This window comes from Artemia sp. Qi Xiang Cuo, chromosome 6 (assembly GCF_049724085.1).
Source record: "Artemia sp. Qi Xiang Cuo chromosome 6, ASM4972408v1, whole genome shotgun sequence".
In the NCBI taxonomy this organism is placed as follows: domain Eukaryota; kingdom Metazoa; phylum Arthropoda; class Branchiopoda; order Anostraca; family Artemiidae; genus Artemia; species Artemia sp. Qi Xiang Cuo.
In genome coordinates, this window is record NC_142799.1 from 22,597,714 (window position 1) to 22,613,788 (window position 16,075).

Consider the following 16,075-nt stretch of genomic DNA (forward strand, 5'->3'; position numbering starts at 1 on the left):
GAAAATTCAAAGATCAGTACAACATTCAGTATTTCGTAATTGAGTCCAGTAACAATGCGCTATGTTTGATTTGCAATGAAAGAATATCCGTTCTCAAGGAATATAACATTAAAGGTCATTATGAAACAAATCATTTTCAAAATTATTCAAAATATACAGGAAGTTTGCGGACAGAAAAATTTGAAGGTATGAATTGAGGATTGGAATGGCAGTAATCCTCATTTACAAAACTCAAAACTGGACAAGAGGCTGCAACTCGTGCCAGCTTTCGTGTGGCTTCTTTAAATTGCAAAACATGGAAAATCATTCACCGATGGAGAAATGATCAAAGAATGCATAATTGCAGTAGCCGAACAATCTACCCTAAAAAGGTGAATTTATTAAACCCTGTCAGTATGTTAGCAAATACGGTGGCTCGAAGGGTAGAAAACATCGCTAAAAATACATCCTCTCAACTGTTCGACAAAAATGGACATGTTGAGTGGTTTTCTTTGGCCGTTGATGAGTCAACAGATGTATCAGATACTGCTCAGGTGATGATTTATATTCGAGGAGTAGATAAAAGCTATGAAGTGCATGAAGAACTTTTTGATATGTATAGTATTCATGACACAACTGCTGCTACAGATATTTTTAAAGGAGTTGAAATGGCCATTAATCAAAAGAACCTTCGATGGAAAAACTTGAAATGTATTACAACTGATGGAGGCAAACACATGAGCTTACATTGTATCATTGATCCACAGTCTTTGTGCGGAAAATGTTTGGATATGTGTGAAGTTCTGAAACCAGTCATAACAACTGTTAATTTTGTCCGATTTTTTGGGCTAATCACTGACAATTCCGACAATTTATTGAAGAGATTGGAGAAAATGACTTACCTTATCATACTTCCGTACGTTGGCTTAGTTGTGGGAAAGTCTTTCGTCGCTTTTTTAACTTCAAGCAGTGATCGAAATTTTTTTGAATGAAAAGCATCGCCCTCTTACTGAATTACAAAACGACATATCGCTGTGAAAGCTAGCATTCTATATTGATTTGACAAAACATGTGAACTAACTGAATTTGAGATTGCAAGGAGAAAACAGCATCTTCCTGATTTATACACTAATATCAAATCATTCCGGAAGAAATTGATGCTGTTTCAATTACAACTACGAAGTAAATGTTTTTCACGTTTTCAAACATGTGAAATATTTAGCCACACCACTGAGACTGAGTTTCCTATCGATTTTGCAATCAAAACTACGAGTGCTTTTAAAATAAATTTTGATACTCGTTTCTCAGACGTGGATGCCATTGCAAATCAAATCAAGATTTTTCAGAATGCTTTTAATACTGACATTGAAACCCTAGCCCCGGAACTTCATGGAAATGATTGATCTACAGTGCAGTGATACAATTAAGAACAAATACCAAACTCATCTTTGTTCGAATTTTATAAGAGTCTTCACTGACACAACTTGATAATTTGCATAAATATACTCGTGGGCTGTTTTCTGTTTTTGGTACTACTTATTTGTGTGAGAAGACCTTCTCCAAAATTAGGTACACAAAAAATGTTTACAAATCTAAATTAACTGATGAGCATCTTAAATCTCTGTTAACCATTGGTACAAGTAAAATTAGTCCAGAACTACAAACTATTGTCAGTGGAAAATCTCAATTACAAAAATCTCATTAGTATTTAATGTTTCATTATGCTTGTTATAAGTTATGTTTTTATTTAAAATGTATAAAACGCTAGTTGGATTCATTTCAATAATTTGTTAGTTATTATATACTGAAGTTAAATTGTCTGCATATTATACATGTCTTTACTCATTACAATTCTGTATTTCTTTATCCAACTTATTACAAAAACGATAACAATAAACCTACAACAATGTTATGAGTAGTTAGCCCATTACCATATCAATGTAGATGTCATATTAATAATTATTCAACATACAATTAGAATACTTCAGTAAACTAAATTTAATATGCTATAAAAAATATGTTCTCTATAAGGAGTTTTCAAGTATGCTAGCTCTCCGCGGGCTGGACAAAATCTGTCCGCGGGCCGGATGTGGCCCTCGGGCCGTAGTTTGGAGACCCCTGGACTAAGTAATTAATTTTATTGTTGGATATCGAGATACATGGCATATCAGTTTCGAAAGATACATACGCATGATTTTTCTTCTTATTTTTTTTAATAAAAAAATGCAGGACTTTTGTTTTTAACTTCTAACAAAAAATTATTTGATATTTTTAAGAATCATCAAGAATTAAAAAATTACATATTTCGGTGGAGAGGGTCCCATTCGTATGTTCCTTCGGGGGCATACATTCCTGAATTGTCTTTTATCAGATTTGATGCAGCAATAAGAATTTAGAGGTTTATCCCACAATTTTATTGAAATGCAGATATTTTAATTACAATGAGGTTGTATTGAGGTTATTATTTTCAAATTTGATAAGGCAGTTACAGGTTAGACATTAATACAGATGCATGTAGAGGTTCAATTATATAGATGTTGCATATACATTGCCGCTTCCCAAATTTAATGCATTAGCATGAATTAATTATCAACATTCAAAAATAGATATTCGAGTCACTCTTTCATTTTTAAATTAAAAGAAGTTGATCTAGCCGCTATATTGACTAAAATTTGATTTTATACATGTTCATAGGATAGATGGCACTTCTCCATAAGCCTAAACTTGCGCTATTTAGCATAACTCTTTTATCTCACCAGGAACTCTTCAAAAAATAATATAAGTCAGTATTATGTTATAAATACGTCTTTAATATAAGCATAATGGTACAAGACTTCGTAAAACCGCTATAAAAAAAATAGCAAAAAAATAAACAAAAATTTCAAATAACAGGGTACGAAGAAAAAAAAATATACATATAACACCGAGTTTTCACCGGATAAACCTAAAACCATTACAAAAAAAACCTTCGTACTTTTCCCAATGCAGTTATACAAACCATTAGAGTTGTTGAACTTCACAGTTATGAAAAAGATCCAATCCAAATAAACCACAAATAGCAAATTCAGTTTAAAGATGTCAATTAAAAAATCAAATATTTATACCCATTAAATGGGATGATACCCCATTCATCAGATGTTTCAAGTAAAAGCCTCGATTTTGAAAGTTTTTCTAAGGAATACCAATTTTCAGCAATATGACACCATTTAAATTATTATAAAAAAAGGAAACAGAATATTACCAAAAAACTAGTAGTTTTCGCAGAAAAAAAAATAATCCAAAAATTAAAAACGCTATGTATATCTAAAATATCTAAATAAGCCCCAATAGGGAAATAGAAAGTCCAATTTGCAGATATCAGCAAAACCGTATACTCGTTCCCGTCATGGAGATTACAGTCCCAATCATTTAGGTTTGTATATCGAGGCTCCAAGCTTTTAAGGTTTTGTCTAGGGTTTCCGGGAGGTGTACCAAATTATCAGAAATATGGCATTCCTTCCTAGTTTAAAAAAACACAAAATTATCTAAGCGACAAGAATCTATTTCCTTTTTCTGAAAAGATTCGATTCTATTGTGTATTATGCTAGAAATTAATTCCCTTCTAAGAATTAATCTGAAATCGTATTTTTTTGGCTTATTGGGCGGCATGATAGTCATTTTGATGGGTCACCCTACTGTCCTAATTAAAACTGTAGTATCTTTTTTGTTACTAGGGTTTGCATGAGGAAAACTTGAGCCAATCCTACAAGAACCAAATATCCCAGAGAAGCCTAAATCAAGAATTTATAGAAACCCCTGCCATCGCACAATATTCCAAAATAAGCAAAAAAAAAACCTTAAAAAAAATTAGTTGTTTTAAATCATAGCATTTTAATATTTTAGGAATAACTGCAAAATTATCTTGAGATTAATGGGATCACTCTCGTCACAGTGTTCTTTCTTTTAGAGTTCTGGTTTGGATGCATTTTACATAACTATATCCAATTATTACGTTAATTAAATTTTTAAAAATAACACGAAGTAGAAATTAAAATCAAATTTCTGTCAGGTTAGCACACAAGGAAAACACAAAAAAAGTGACAAAAAATAAACTTCCAATGCCGCAACAATACAGTCTCCAACAGCGTTTTCTTTTCAATAGTTGACTGAAAGAACCATCTCAGTAGGTCATATAACAAACATTCAACACCAAATTTCAACCGGCTAGAAACATGTTACTCAATTCTTACGAAAATTGTCAGTGGGGAAAGAATAGAAAGGGTTAAATTAATTACGATTTTTAGATTAGAAAACGAGAAACACAAAACTTATGAAACATAAAAAAAAATGTATTCTCCGAAAATAAAACTGCGTTTTCCAATTAAAAAAAAAACAAACTAAAAAGCTCAGTCGAATAATAAAAAAGAAACATTTAATGGTGCAGTATACGTCATGAATCTTTAACCTACATATTGCAATAAATTATTAAAACTTCCTTCAAAAACAAAAGCATCTGAGGTCTTCGTAATAAAGCCTGGATCCAGAGATCTTTGAACGACAGCCTGGATCAAGAAATAGAAAAAGCATTTTCTGTAAGGACAACACAGAGATATCTCAGAGGGGATAAATCGTGAGAGTCGTCTCTGGTTGGCAGAGGATATGTATTTTGAGGTATTTAGCCTAAAAACGGTCTAAGCACAACCCTGAGCAAAGCTACACTCAGCAATCTATGTTCTGTCAATTCTAAACAGTGCTATCTATCCCTGTAGCATCATATGTTCACCCCCCGCCCCCCGAAAAAAATGTGTTCACAAGATCCCTTTCATGAGACTTTGTTGTTTTTTTTTTTTTGCCTTTGATCGCAATTACGTAAATGTGTATTATTCATAAGAGATTGGGAGAGGGAGGTAGCCAGACTTCATTACGGGGTATTTCAGTTCACGCGTCTCAAATAATACCAGACATAATTTTAGGCCCTTTATACACAAAAAACCACGTTAATTCAGCATTACACAGTAGTTTTTAAAGATATCTTTCTTTATATCTTAAATTCCTGAAGGAAAACAAAAAGTCGTAGCGAAATCTTCAAAGATTTTATTTTGCAATCGTGGAAAATTTGAAAAAGTGGACTGACCACATTTAAACCCGAGAAAACTGATGCTCAAAACACGACTATATATCCATGGCATATTCCCCCCCCCCCAAAAAAAAAAGACAAATCTATTCCCTATAAAGTATAAAAACCTCTTTTTAGCGTCCTGTAAAATTTGAAGAAGGAACTAAGCGTTTTTCATGCATATGGGTGTGAGTCACCTACGAGAAAAGGCTTCTATAATGACTTCCAAAGTAAGAACTCTTTCATACAAAACACAATACAGAGAATCTCTATTTTTCTTGCCATTTGCATATAAATTTATGGCTTAGGGAAACTTGCTGGTAGATGATATAAAAATATTGTATTTTTATTTTATGAAGGTATCTGTTAGAGGAAACACGCAACTAATCGTCTGCAATCCTTGAGAAGGCGTTGCCAGATATTCAAAAACTGGGAATATTATTCCCTCTAAGTTATTTGAGGGAGTTTTCACTCACTTAACCCGATTTCCAGTTGAAAAATGATAGGTTATTTTAATTTATTGAGATATTTTCGTGTGTGTTGTCAGATTGTAGTTTTATAAATGTTTATTGAACCCTCCATAAGCTTGTATCTGGGGACCCAGTTTTTTTACTATTACATTCATTTATGTGTTTTGTTATATTTAGTATAAAATAAATGACGATGATAAAGATGAATTCAAAAAATTCTATCAAAAGTAAAACAATTTTTCGTTATATTGTTTGGTACTCAAGATGTTTTTTTTTTCCGAAACACATTATATTCCTTTTTTATCAAGCGAAGAAATAGCACAAAATTGATCTTTTGATATCAAAATGCTTCTTTTATGTCTTGAATCCCTAAAAAACTAGATTCCTTGAAGGAACACCGAAACACATTATATTCCCTTTTTCTCATGCGAAGAAATAGCAGAAAATAGATCTTCTGATATCAAAATGTTTCTTCTATATTTCGAATCCATAAAAATTAAATTCCTTGAATGAACACCTACTCTTTGATAACTGTAAACAAAGCCCAAAAAGCTTAGTTCAGATTTTCCGCTCTCTCGAAAATGTATATCATGTAACATAACGCCTACTGGTTTGCAACAGCTCAACTACTCAATAATAGTGCAGAATAACGTTATGACTATCCCATGGATTTTCCCAGGCCAGTTCCATCAAAAATATGCAATTTTTTACTTCAGCCAAAATTTTGGTAGCCGCATAGATTATTCATCTCCACAGATGACAGAAAAAAAACAAGTATGAAATGGTAAATAATAATAGATAAGAACCAAAATATAGAATTCTATTCTTCCAGACATTTTTTTTTCTTATTAGGGCAGTGCATTAACTTAATAAAAAAAAGGTGATATGTTACAACACCAAAATTTTTATCTGATGAGTTTCATATATAATTAAAATAAAAATATCATAAATTACTAATTAATTATTAATAGAAATTTATTTAAAATAATATGAATTTTACCAATTTCACCCGAATCAGTTAGCCTTTAAAGCGACTTGATAACAAAACAAAAATAACAAACGAACAATAAAAGTAATCATCAAAAATAAAATAGTACTAAATTAAAATTTCTGAACTGTAAATGACTTTTATCGTAATCTTCACCAAGGTATATAAACTGAATAAATAAAACAAATTATAAACTGTTTAAAAAACAAATCTCATAACGAATACTTTTTCTGACATTTGTTCCTCCAGTTCATTATTTTTCCTATTGATCAGTAAAACAACTGAATTTCGTGCCCCCACCCCTTCTCCCGACTTTTAAAGTATTAGACCATTTTACTGCTTCTATCCATGATATCACTTAACTCCAGCTGTTAAATTACGCACACAGACCTCCTACCTACCCCCCTCCGACTTATGCTGGTTACTATACTCACTCCCAACCGAGATAAAACATTAAACAAAATTTTTGCTACCCCACCCCCCAAAAAAGATAATTTACACTTACGGACACGATTTTGACTACTTAATGGATTTCCGATGGTCAAAACAGTAAAAATATTAGACAGGCCAGAGATTTTATCTTGTAAAATCACGGAGACTTTGTAGCGATTTGAGAATAAAAAGATGACAAAAATAAAATAGAAATGTCAAATCATGTTTACTACTTAAGATAGGTCATTAAGACATTTTTTTCAATTATCTGATTCTGTCTCGCATTTAAAATTATTTGTCTCTCGGTCAGCAACAGAGCTGAATGCCATAGCCCCCCCCCCCCCCGCTCCTAATGCTCAAAACGGCGTAAAAAAATTACCAAAAGAACTTTAATCATTAGGGGGTTAAGGGTCTTTTTACCTGCATTTTAAATAAAATTTACAAGTCGATTAAACTTTTTTTTTCTACGAGAAATAGCAATGGAATACAAAATCTATACACTGTTTACCATGTACACTGAGTAACTACCTCGATTCATGTTATCACTACATAGTTGTTAGGTCCCCCTTCAAGTCAGTATAATCACTTTCACCTAATACAAAATATTTATAACTAAAACTTACAACCTCACACCTAAAAAAGGTTAAAAATAAGCATAAATATAATGAATTAGAAAAGGTGATGTAATTGTGTACTTCAACGACCATTTTCCATCTCGCCAGCCTTTGGATTTATGTTCCTACCAATATGTTTTAGAGCAATTAAAATGTGTCTCAGTTAAAAAAAAATTAAGAAGAATAAAAACAAAAAAAAAACAAAAACAAAGAAAGAAAGCAGAAAAAAACGGAAAAAACGGACCAAGAAGGGTATAAACTGGACCTGACAAGATTTTGCTGGAAAATAAACAGAACGGGAGTATCAAAAACTTTCCAAAGCCAAAAGATAATTAGGAAAAAATGAAATAAAATATGACAAAATAATAATAAAATTAAATTCAATGAATTAGAAAAAGTGATGTAACTGTAGCTTCAACGAGCATTTCTCCTCTCACCAGTTTTTTTAATTTATATTCCCATTTAACCGTTTTAAAACAATTAAAATATGTCACAATTAAAACATTTTTAAGAAAAAAAAGGAAAGAAGGGCAAGGCCATGTTCAGAACTTTTGTTCGGGGGGAGGGGGTAAAAAGAATTAAAAAAAAAATCAAGAATGTGCTTTTATGCATTTTTATTACGTTTTTACGAGTCAGCGAAATATGTTTTTTTTTTTTTTTTTTTTTTTTTGGGGGGGGGGGCGGGTCAAAACCCCAAGCCCCTCCCCCGGGATAAGTTCTTAAAGGAAGATACAAACTGGAGCTGACAAAATTTTCTTCGAAATTAAACAGAAAGGGAGTATCAAAAACCCTTTCCAAAGCCAAAAGACAATTAGGAAAAGAATTTAACAAAACATGACAAAATAATGATAAAAACATAACTGCAATGAATTTGAAAAAGTGATGTAACTGTATACTTCAATGAACATCTGCCCTCCCATTAGTTTTCGCATTTATATTCCAATTTAACGATTTTAAAGCATTTAAAATATGTCACAATTAAAACAAAGACAGGGAACTGAATACATCGCAGCAATTAAAAACTAAGCAAAGAGAGAGGTCTACATAATAGGTTGATGCCAGACAATCTTTCCATTCAAACATCCAGAAACTAACATACAATGAATAGGTGAAAATTGAGTGGAAACAACCACATTAGTATGACAAACACTGCCAGAAATTTCTCTAAGCTTTACAGGTAACTGATTCCAGCCCTCTAGGCTGTGAGACATCTCAGAACAGTCCTTATCAAATGCTAGCAATCGCACACCATAACCAAATGGGGAGGCAACAACCCGACCATCGTTGGAAAAACACAACTCTTTGATAAATCCACGGCCAACATTAGGCTCTTCTAGATAATGCGTTAGCCTAGTTGCATTTTTGTGAATCCCTAGATCGTAGTTTTGACTTGGTCTACGTTCAACTGAATGCTGATACAAGGCTGTCCTCGCGGCAAAATTAGTTGCAGCTTGAACAAAAAGTGCAGATGTTGATGCACCAGATAAATCTACCATTTCAATTTGACGCTGGCTAGGTCTGCGACTGAATCTACTGCGGTCGTCTCTGATTCTACTTCTTCTGCTGCGGATCGCCTGAAGTGCCTCAAGATACTCCAGATTGGGCAAATGAACTTCCAAATCTCTGGTTGGTTCAGGGTCATCTGAGTTCCTTAAACGAAATTCAACAGGGCCATCAGCTCTTTCTTCTAACGTTAAAGGTGCCCTTATACGAACTTGAAACCCTCGCCCGAAAAGATTACCTCTCTGACTTGTATCAGAAACAGATCCACCTGGGGATTCAAGATGAATACTACCTCTAGAATTATTAGGTGATGAGTGGCTTACTGGACTCGAGACGTTTTCAGCGCTATGCAAAGTAAACCTATACCGAGTACTATTAGATTCACTACCAAATGACCGCTCATCTCCATTATACCTGATAACCAAAGATCCTTCAAGGCCAGGTGAGTCGTCATTTATTCTACCGATAGCATCCTCAAGGTCATTAGGTGAGCTGAAAATGTCATTCTCGTCACTGTCACTTGCAGTTTCGTCAATGAGGGATACAGAGCTTCCTAATTCAGGTCCAGTTCTCAATACAGGTTCAGGGATGGTATCTCTAAATATGTCTGATGCTGAATGGGCTGACCGCTTTGATCGATCCTGATCGTCATCATCAAATTCTCGGCTTCGCTTTCCACACTTGGGAGGCTTTGATAAGGTTTGGATGTCGTGCACACAAGTCCACTAAAAGAAAGCGAAAATATAAATCTTTCGGTGCAGGTGCACAGAAAACAGCAAAAACAAACGAAATAATAAGGAAAATATTTGAATCTTCAAACCATCAAAATTCTTTTTTGGCACTATGTTTTGGACGATAAATTTAAAGTTCCTACAGTTGTTTTCTTCTTCCATTTTATTTTTTTTCTTTGTCACTGATCGGAATAAAAATTGTTAGCTACTTAAAAAAAAAAATTTTTCTTTTCTTCCTTTTTTCATTATTCGGTCAGTAGTTTTAAAGCCTTTCAAAATAAATTTAAAACATCGAACTATTTGCAAGACTGCATATTTTGCTAACAGAAAAACCTCTTCCTCGATAACTCAAGTCGTCAAATAAGAGGTAGAACAATTAATCGAACGAAAAAAACATGGATTTTTTTAAATATTACAATCAGTATATAAAACATGAAAAATATCCCGATTCTAAAACGATTGAATTATCAACTTTTCTTTTTAATACAGAAAACCAGTTATATCTTCCGTCTCCATTTGTCACTGAAATGTATCAGGTTAATTAGTTAATTTTGGCTAATTGAGCTTTCAGAAAGATCTTCATATATGACAGCCTCATACAGTAGAATTGCTAATTCATTACTACCTTGTGATGAAGGAAGTCAAAATAGTCGAAAATTGTCCGCAAAATTTCACTCATTTGCAGAATCATTTTTTTTACATAGTTTGTTTATGCCCCAGGTCACTAGAAACTCAGGGCCTGACAAGACCGTATCCAGGATTTTTGTTCAGGAGGGGGGGGAGGGGGTCACCGTAAAACTTCACAAAAAAACATTTGTTTGCATATATTTTTTATACAATAGTACAAGTCAGACAAAATTTCAGCGGGAGGGGGTCCAAACAGGGTAACCTCTCCCAGAATACGGCCCTTTGACCTTATATACCAATAGCCAACCATTAAGTAATTTTTTAACGTAGAGATGTGCCTGTTGGACTTCCTTTAAAGGAACCAACAGGCAGATTTTCAGGGATAATATCCCTCAGGAGACGATTCCAAATGGAGGTACAGCGTCTTACAAAGCTGGTCTTCAAGTACTCAGAGCATGGTATCCTCTATTCTCTATTGTTGGTAATCCAACCCTACCGTGTTTCTGTGTTTGTTTTTCTTTATATTTCTTCTGGGTAGCAATGAATCAGTGTCTACTCTGCTCCGTCAGATTGAACACAACACTGATGATTTCCAAAAGAAATTATTACTGGCAAATTTTTTGAACCTGTAAGAATTCCTGATAGGGTAACACCTATTGCCTAGTTTTGAAAGTTAATGTTTTTGAATTAATGACGCAATTGAGACGTTGATTTAACTAACTTATTACATATCCCATGTATAGAATATTGCCTATTCTAAGAATTATTTTATAATAGAATATTTCATTTTTGAACAGAATTTTGATCCATAATTTTAATTCACTAACAATCAAACAGTTCATGGTAACGAACTTGGAGCGAATCGTAAGGAGCGACTAGGCCCAATAGCAACCGAAACTCTAGAAAACGGAATATTGAAAACAATTCATACATCAAAAGAATTGGCTTTTTATGCTGATTCAAAATATACAACATTCATTAAGTTTCATGTTACCCATCAAAAGCAACAAGCCTGAAAAAAAAATCTCACCATCAGATTCGGCATATTAGAGATACCTAGTGTAGAGGTTTAAAGCTCTTATCTACAAAAATGTAGAATTTTTCAGTTTTTGCTAGACGAAAGATCACGGATGCGTTTTAATTTTTTTTTTTTTTTCGCGGGTGATTATATCAATCCAATAGTCCTACAAGATTGAGAGAGGGCTCATTCAAATAGAAATCAAAAGTTCTAATGCCCTTTTTAAGTGACCAAAAAGATTGGAGGGCAACTATCGCCCCCCTTTTCCCCAAAGAGATTCAATCAAAATTTGTAGATAGAAATTTGATTAAGCATAGTTGAAAGGCGTAATAGCTGTACCTCTGGTGGTAATATGATCCCCAACAGCCCCTGGGGAAAGGGGTGTAAGTTATGCATTTTGTCCATTACTTACATATAGCATTTGTTATTGGGATATAGACGGAAATTTTTCAAATATTACTTTTACAAAAAAGCATTTAGGGGGATTTAGAAATTAGGGGTTCATTGGTTTTGGTTTGTTTGTTGTTTTTTTGGGGGGAAGGGGTCTAACATCCCGAAAGCACATTTTAAGAGAGAAAGTTTTGATTTTCCATATTTGGGTATTCAGATCGATATGGAGGGCGAGAAAGGGGATGGAGCGAACATTAGCATAAAGAGCAGGGAGAAGGCAGTAGTCTCCTCGAATCTAGGTTTATTCTAAACGCAGTATTTTGAAGCGAAAAGAAAACTACTTAAAAAACTCGTTATATTTCATCACTTCCAAGAAGGAATAGTCTGACGCAAGACTAATGTCGTAAAAAGAAATGAAAAGGTTCATTTAGTTGTATTTGTTATAGACAATACAGTTTATGTCAGAAAGGCCATTGGTAAATAAAACACTTACAATTACAAACTGGCTAAATTTCTTGGATTCTAAAATACTTTTATGAAAGCACTGAGATTTTAGCATAAACATACCTATTCAAAATAATAGACCAGCCTCCAGCATCCCAATAGTTACCAACAACTTTTTGTTATGAAGACAAAATACTTAAATAATAAAAAAAAACTGCTACCAACAATTCCCAGAGACGTAGTAATTCGGCGGAAAATTTAAAAATTCGGACCTGAGGAATTAATAATGATTATCTGTCAAGTGGTGGCACAGTGGCTTTGAGCTCAGCTTGGTAATACGAGATTGAACCCGGCTGTAGCGGTGTGCTGCAGGGTCGACGCAAGGACCTTAGTAGTCAAGAAGCGTCGTTAATTCGATAAAATACATACAACAATGATTCCTTGCCGAGAGGAAATCATTGACTCCCACGTGGCAACGGGTTTCAAAGAAGAATAAGAAGAAGAAGAACAAATATTTACAGCTGCCTATCATACTTCCAAAAAGCATAAAATACAATACAAGTACAAAACACAAAACACGCCGAGCTATTTCTAAAAAAAATTTGCTAGTTCATTTTTTTTACGATTTCGCGCTCAAAATATATAAAAAAAAAGTTTCTCTAACAACGTTCTAGATCATTAGAGAATTTTACAAGCAAACTATATATGATTATCCATATTAGTTAAATATTAGTAACTAATAATTTCTAGTTGCAATTCTCTACATGAAAGCGCAAAGACAATTGCAGTGGCGTTAATTCACGAGAATTTAGGTGGGGTGGGTGTATTTTCCAAATCTAGAAAGGGGCAAGTTTGTCGCTGTTTTTAATTTAATCAATTAACATGCCAAAAAAAGGCCCTTTTCAATTAAACACACCCGACAAGAGGTATTTTTCAAAATCTCGGGAGAAGGGTGAAAAATTCACGGGGAACATGTCGCCCCTCCCCTAATTAACACCACTGCATAATTTTGGGAACAATTGTTACCAGCAGATAATCAAGCTTAATGAGGAGCCCAATGACATAAACAGGCCTAATAAATCCATACAATAGACTTACCTCTGACTGCTCATCGCTACTCGTATTTCTACTGAGAGCACACCATCCATGAGGGTGGATCTGTAGGGAGCTTATAACTTCGGCATCGTTACCAACTGGAAAATCAGTAATAAGCTCTACACGATTCCGTTTAGCTGTAAACAGGTGACTTGATGTCAATGCAAATGGAATAGGGGTTTGACTAATTTGCATTAAGCGGTACATGTTGGGCTAAAAAGGAAAATATGGTTAGATAAAAGAGAGATTATAAATATAACAATTAAAAAATGTCGTTTTTTCCTTCTTTTTTACGGCAAAGTCAATGACACTGCCAATTAGTTCACCATAGAGCTTGTAATAGTTTTATTTTATAAATAACTATCGTCTTCAATAATTTCTTGGATTACATTGCCCTCGCATTAACAATTTAAACGAGAATATATTTAAACGGATTTTATTTAATAAGACAGTGAAAAATCAGAAAAAAAACATTTCAACACAAAATAACAACAAAAGTCCAAATATCTCTGCTTCACATCCGGGCGCCTTTATCAACAGAATATGAACCTCCCCCCCCCCCAAATAAAAAAAAATTGCCTAAACAAAACATAAAGAAGCCAAAAAAGCACTATGCAAAAATGAAAAAAGAAAAACTAAAGGAAAATGAAACAAAATAAAAAAACGAAAGCTTCGAGATTTGAAACCAAAATATTTGGACTTTTATTATTATTTTTGTGCTAAGAGGTTCTTTTTATTAGGCTTATTTAAAAAAAAATGGCCAGTTTTTAACATACATTTCGTTTCAATTGTAACTGTTGTCTCCAATATTCATTATCTGTAATTGGTTAAATACGAGCTGTATGGACACTTAGTTCGCACGTCAGATTATATTTAATTGATTCATTATATAAGGAAGGTTTAGAGACCTTAAAAATATCATAAGCAAAACAGGTAGTAGCCTTCAAAAGAGGTAAAGCCTACCAGAACTATTATTGATGTGACGACCAACCAGAGCCAAGGAAACCACTGACTTTCTTAGAATCGGAATTGACGTCGGAACTCGGAATTTGGCTAATTATGAAACCATATCCGTTATCTGGACGCTCGGCAATTTTCTGATTGAAGACATTCTAATTTTCTTACACTATTGACTATTAATTGCTCAATATTTCTAACCCAGGCCAACGTTGCCTAAGTTACCAGACATTATGAAAAAAAATTGATTCGTAAAAAAAAACAAGAAAACGAAAAAAAGGGTCTATGTCGTTTGAGGCACAATGCCAAAATGATCATTTTTATTGGATTTAAGAATAATCTATCATCATTTTTAACGTCTTTTTAAGGTAACACTTATTGCCTAATATAAAAAGTTTAGAATTTTTTAGCTTCGAGTGTTGTTCCCAAAGCAACCTCCGATAACAATAAAAAAAAAGAATGTATTATACACATGTTAAAACTACATCTTTGTTCTTCTTTCCAACATAGTTACAACAACGTTACAAAGTGTTCAAGTTGCTGTCCGAGTCTCTACCGTACCGTTACACATTGTTATCGAGAAATGATGCTGTCTAAAGGAGGCCCTAGGCGGTCAACCATTTTGATCAAAAGTTTCCGTCGGTCAATTGACTAAAGCATGATTGACCGTCTAGGAACCTCTTTGACGCTTGAGTCAAGTGTTGACGGTGAGTCATAGAAAGTTTGAATGACTCAAACGTTTTGATCAAAAGCGGTGTTAGATTAGCTTTGGTCGAGATTGAAGGGCTGATTGAAGGGTCGATTGAAGATTAATTGAAGCACACGTCAATGGATTGACGGAAACTTTTGATTAAATGATTGACCGTCTAGGACCTCCTTAAGTTTGTGCAGTGTATTCTTTCTGTATATAAATATGGTTCATTTTTTTTTTTGTTATATCCATTCTCTTTTAAACAATTCGTGGTAATGAACTGTAAGTAAGGAACGACTCCACTCAATAGTAACTGAAATTCTAAAAAACGGAATTTTAATATTAATAGATACATCAAAGGAAACAGCTTATTATGCTGATTCCAAATATATAAGGTTTATCAAGTTTAGTATTACCCATCAAAAGTTAAGAGCCTGAGTAAATTTACCTGATTTTTGAAATAAGGGGGGGGGACCCCTAAAAATAAAGGGATCTTAATGAAAATCGCACCATCAGATTCAGCGTACCAGAGAACCATGTTGTTAATAGTTTCAAGCTCTTATCTGCAAAAATGTGGAATTTGGCTACTTTTGCCAGAAGACAGATCACGGATGCGTATTTTTTTTTCCAGGGGTGATTGTATCAACATAATGGTCCTAAAATATCGGGAGAGGGTGCATTTAAAAGAAAATTAAAATTTCTACTGCATTTTTTAACTGACCAAAAAGGTTGGAGCGCAACTGCGCCCCCTCCCATCCCCACTTTCCCCCCAAAAACATCTGATAAAAATTTTGAGATACCCATTTTGTTCAGTATGGTTGAAGATCAAATAATCATGCCTAAGTTTAAAATACCCCCCCCCCCCACAGCCCGTGAGGAGAGGCCTATAAGTTATGAAATTCGCCCATTGTTTACGTATAGTATTTGTTATTGGGAAGTATACAGACATTTTTTTTGGGGGGGGGGGCTGTGCTTGGGGGTGGATTTTTACGGGAATAATAATTCCTGGGGAGTGACTCTCCGGGGAACTGAATTCTCCTG

General features: G+C 33.9%; 2 protein-coding genes across 3 annotated transcripts in view; one reads left to right on the top strand and one right to left on the bottom strand.

Annotated features, from left to right (window-relative positions):
- The first annotated feature begins 395 nt into the window (after nt 1-395).
- On the top strand, nt 396-971 carry LOC148950996 (general transcription factor II-I repeat domain-containing protein 2-like). The gene has a single exon (XM_089090976.1). It carries the CDS (start codon nt 396-398, stop codon nt 969-971), a length of 576 nt encoding a protein of 191 aa, XP_088947102.1.
- Nucleotides 972-8,270: 7,299 nt separating this feature from the next.
- Nucleotides 8,271-16,075, bottom strand: part of LOC148950997 (DDB1- and CUL4-associated factor 10 homolog) — a 69,987-nt gene continuing 62,182 nt past the window's right edge. For both annotated transcript variants that reach the window (XM_089090086.1, XM_089090087.1), the window contains exons 6-7: nt 13,390-13,599; nt 8,271-9,806 (exon numbers count right to left, since the gene is read on the bottom strand). In XM_089090086.1, coding sequence (XP_088946212.1) covers nt 8,619-9,806; nt 13,390-13,599 — 1,398 coding nt within the window. In that variant the 3' untranslated portion in view covers nt 8,271-8,618. The remainder of the gene's footprint in view (nt 9,807-13,389; nt 13,600-16,075) is intronic.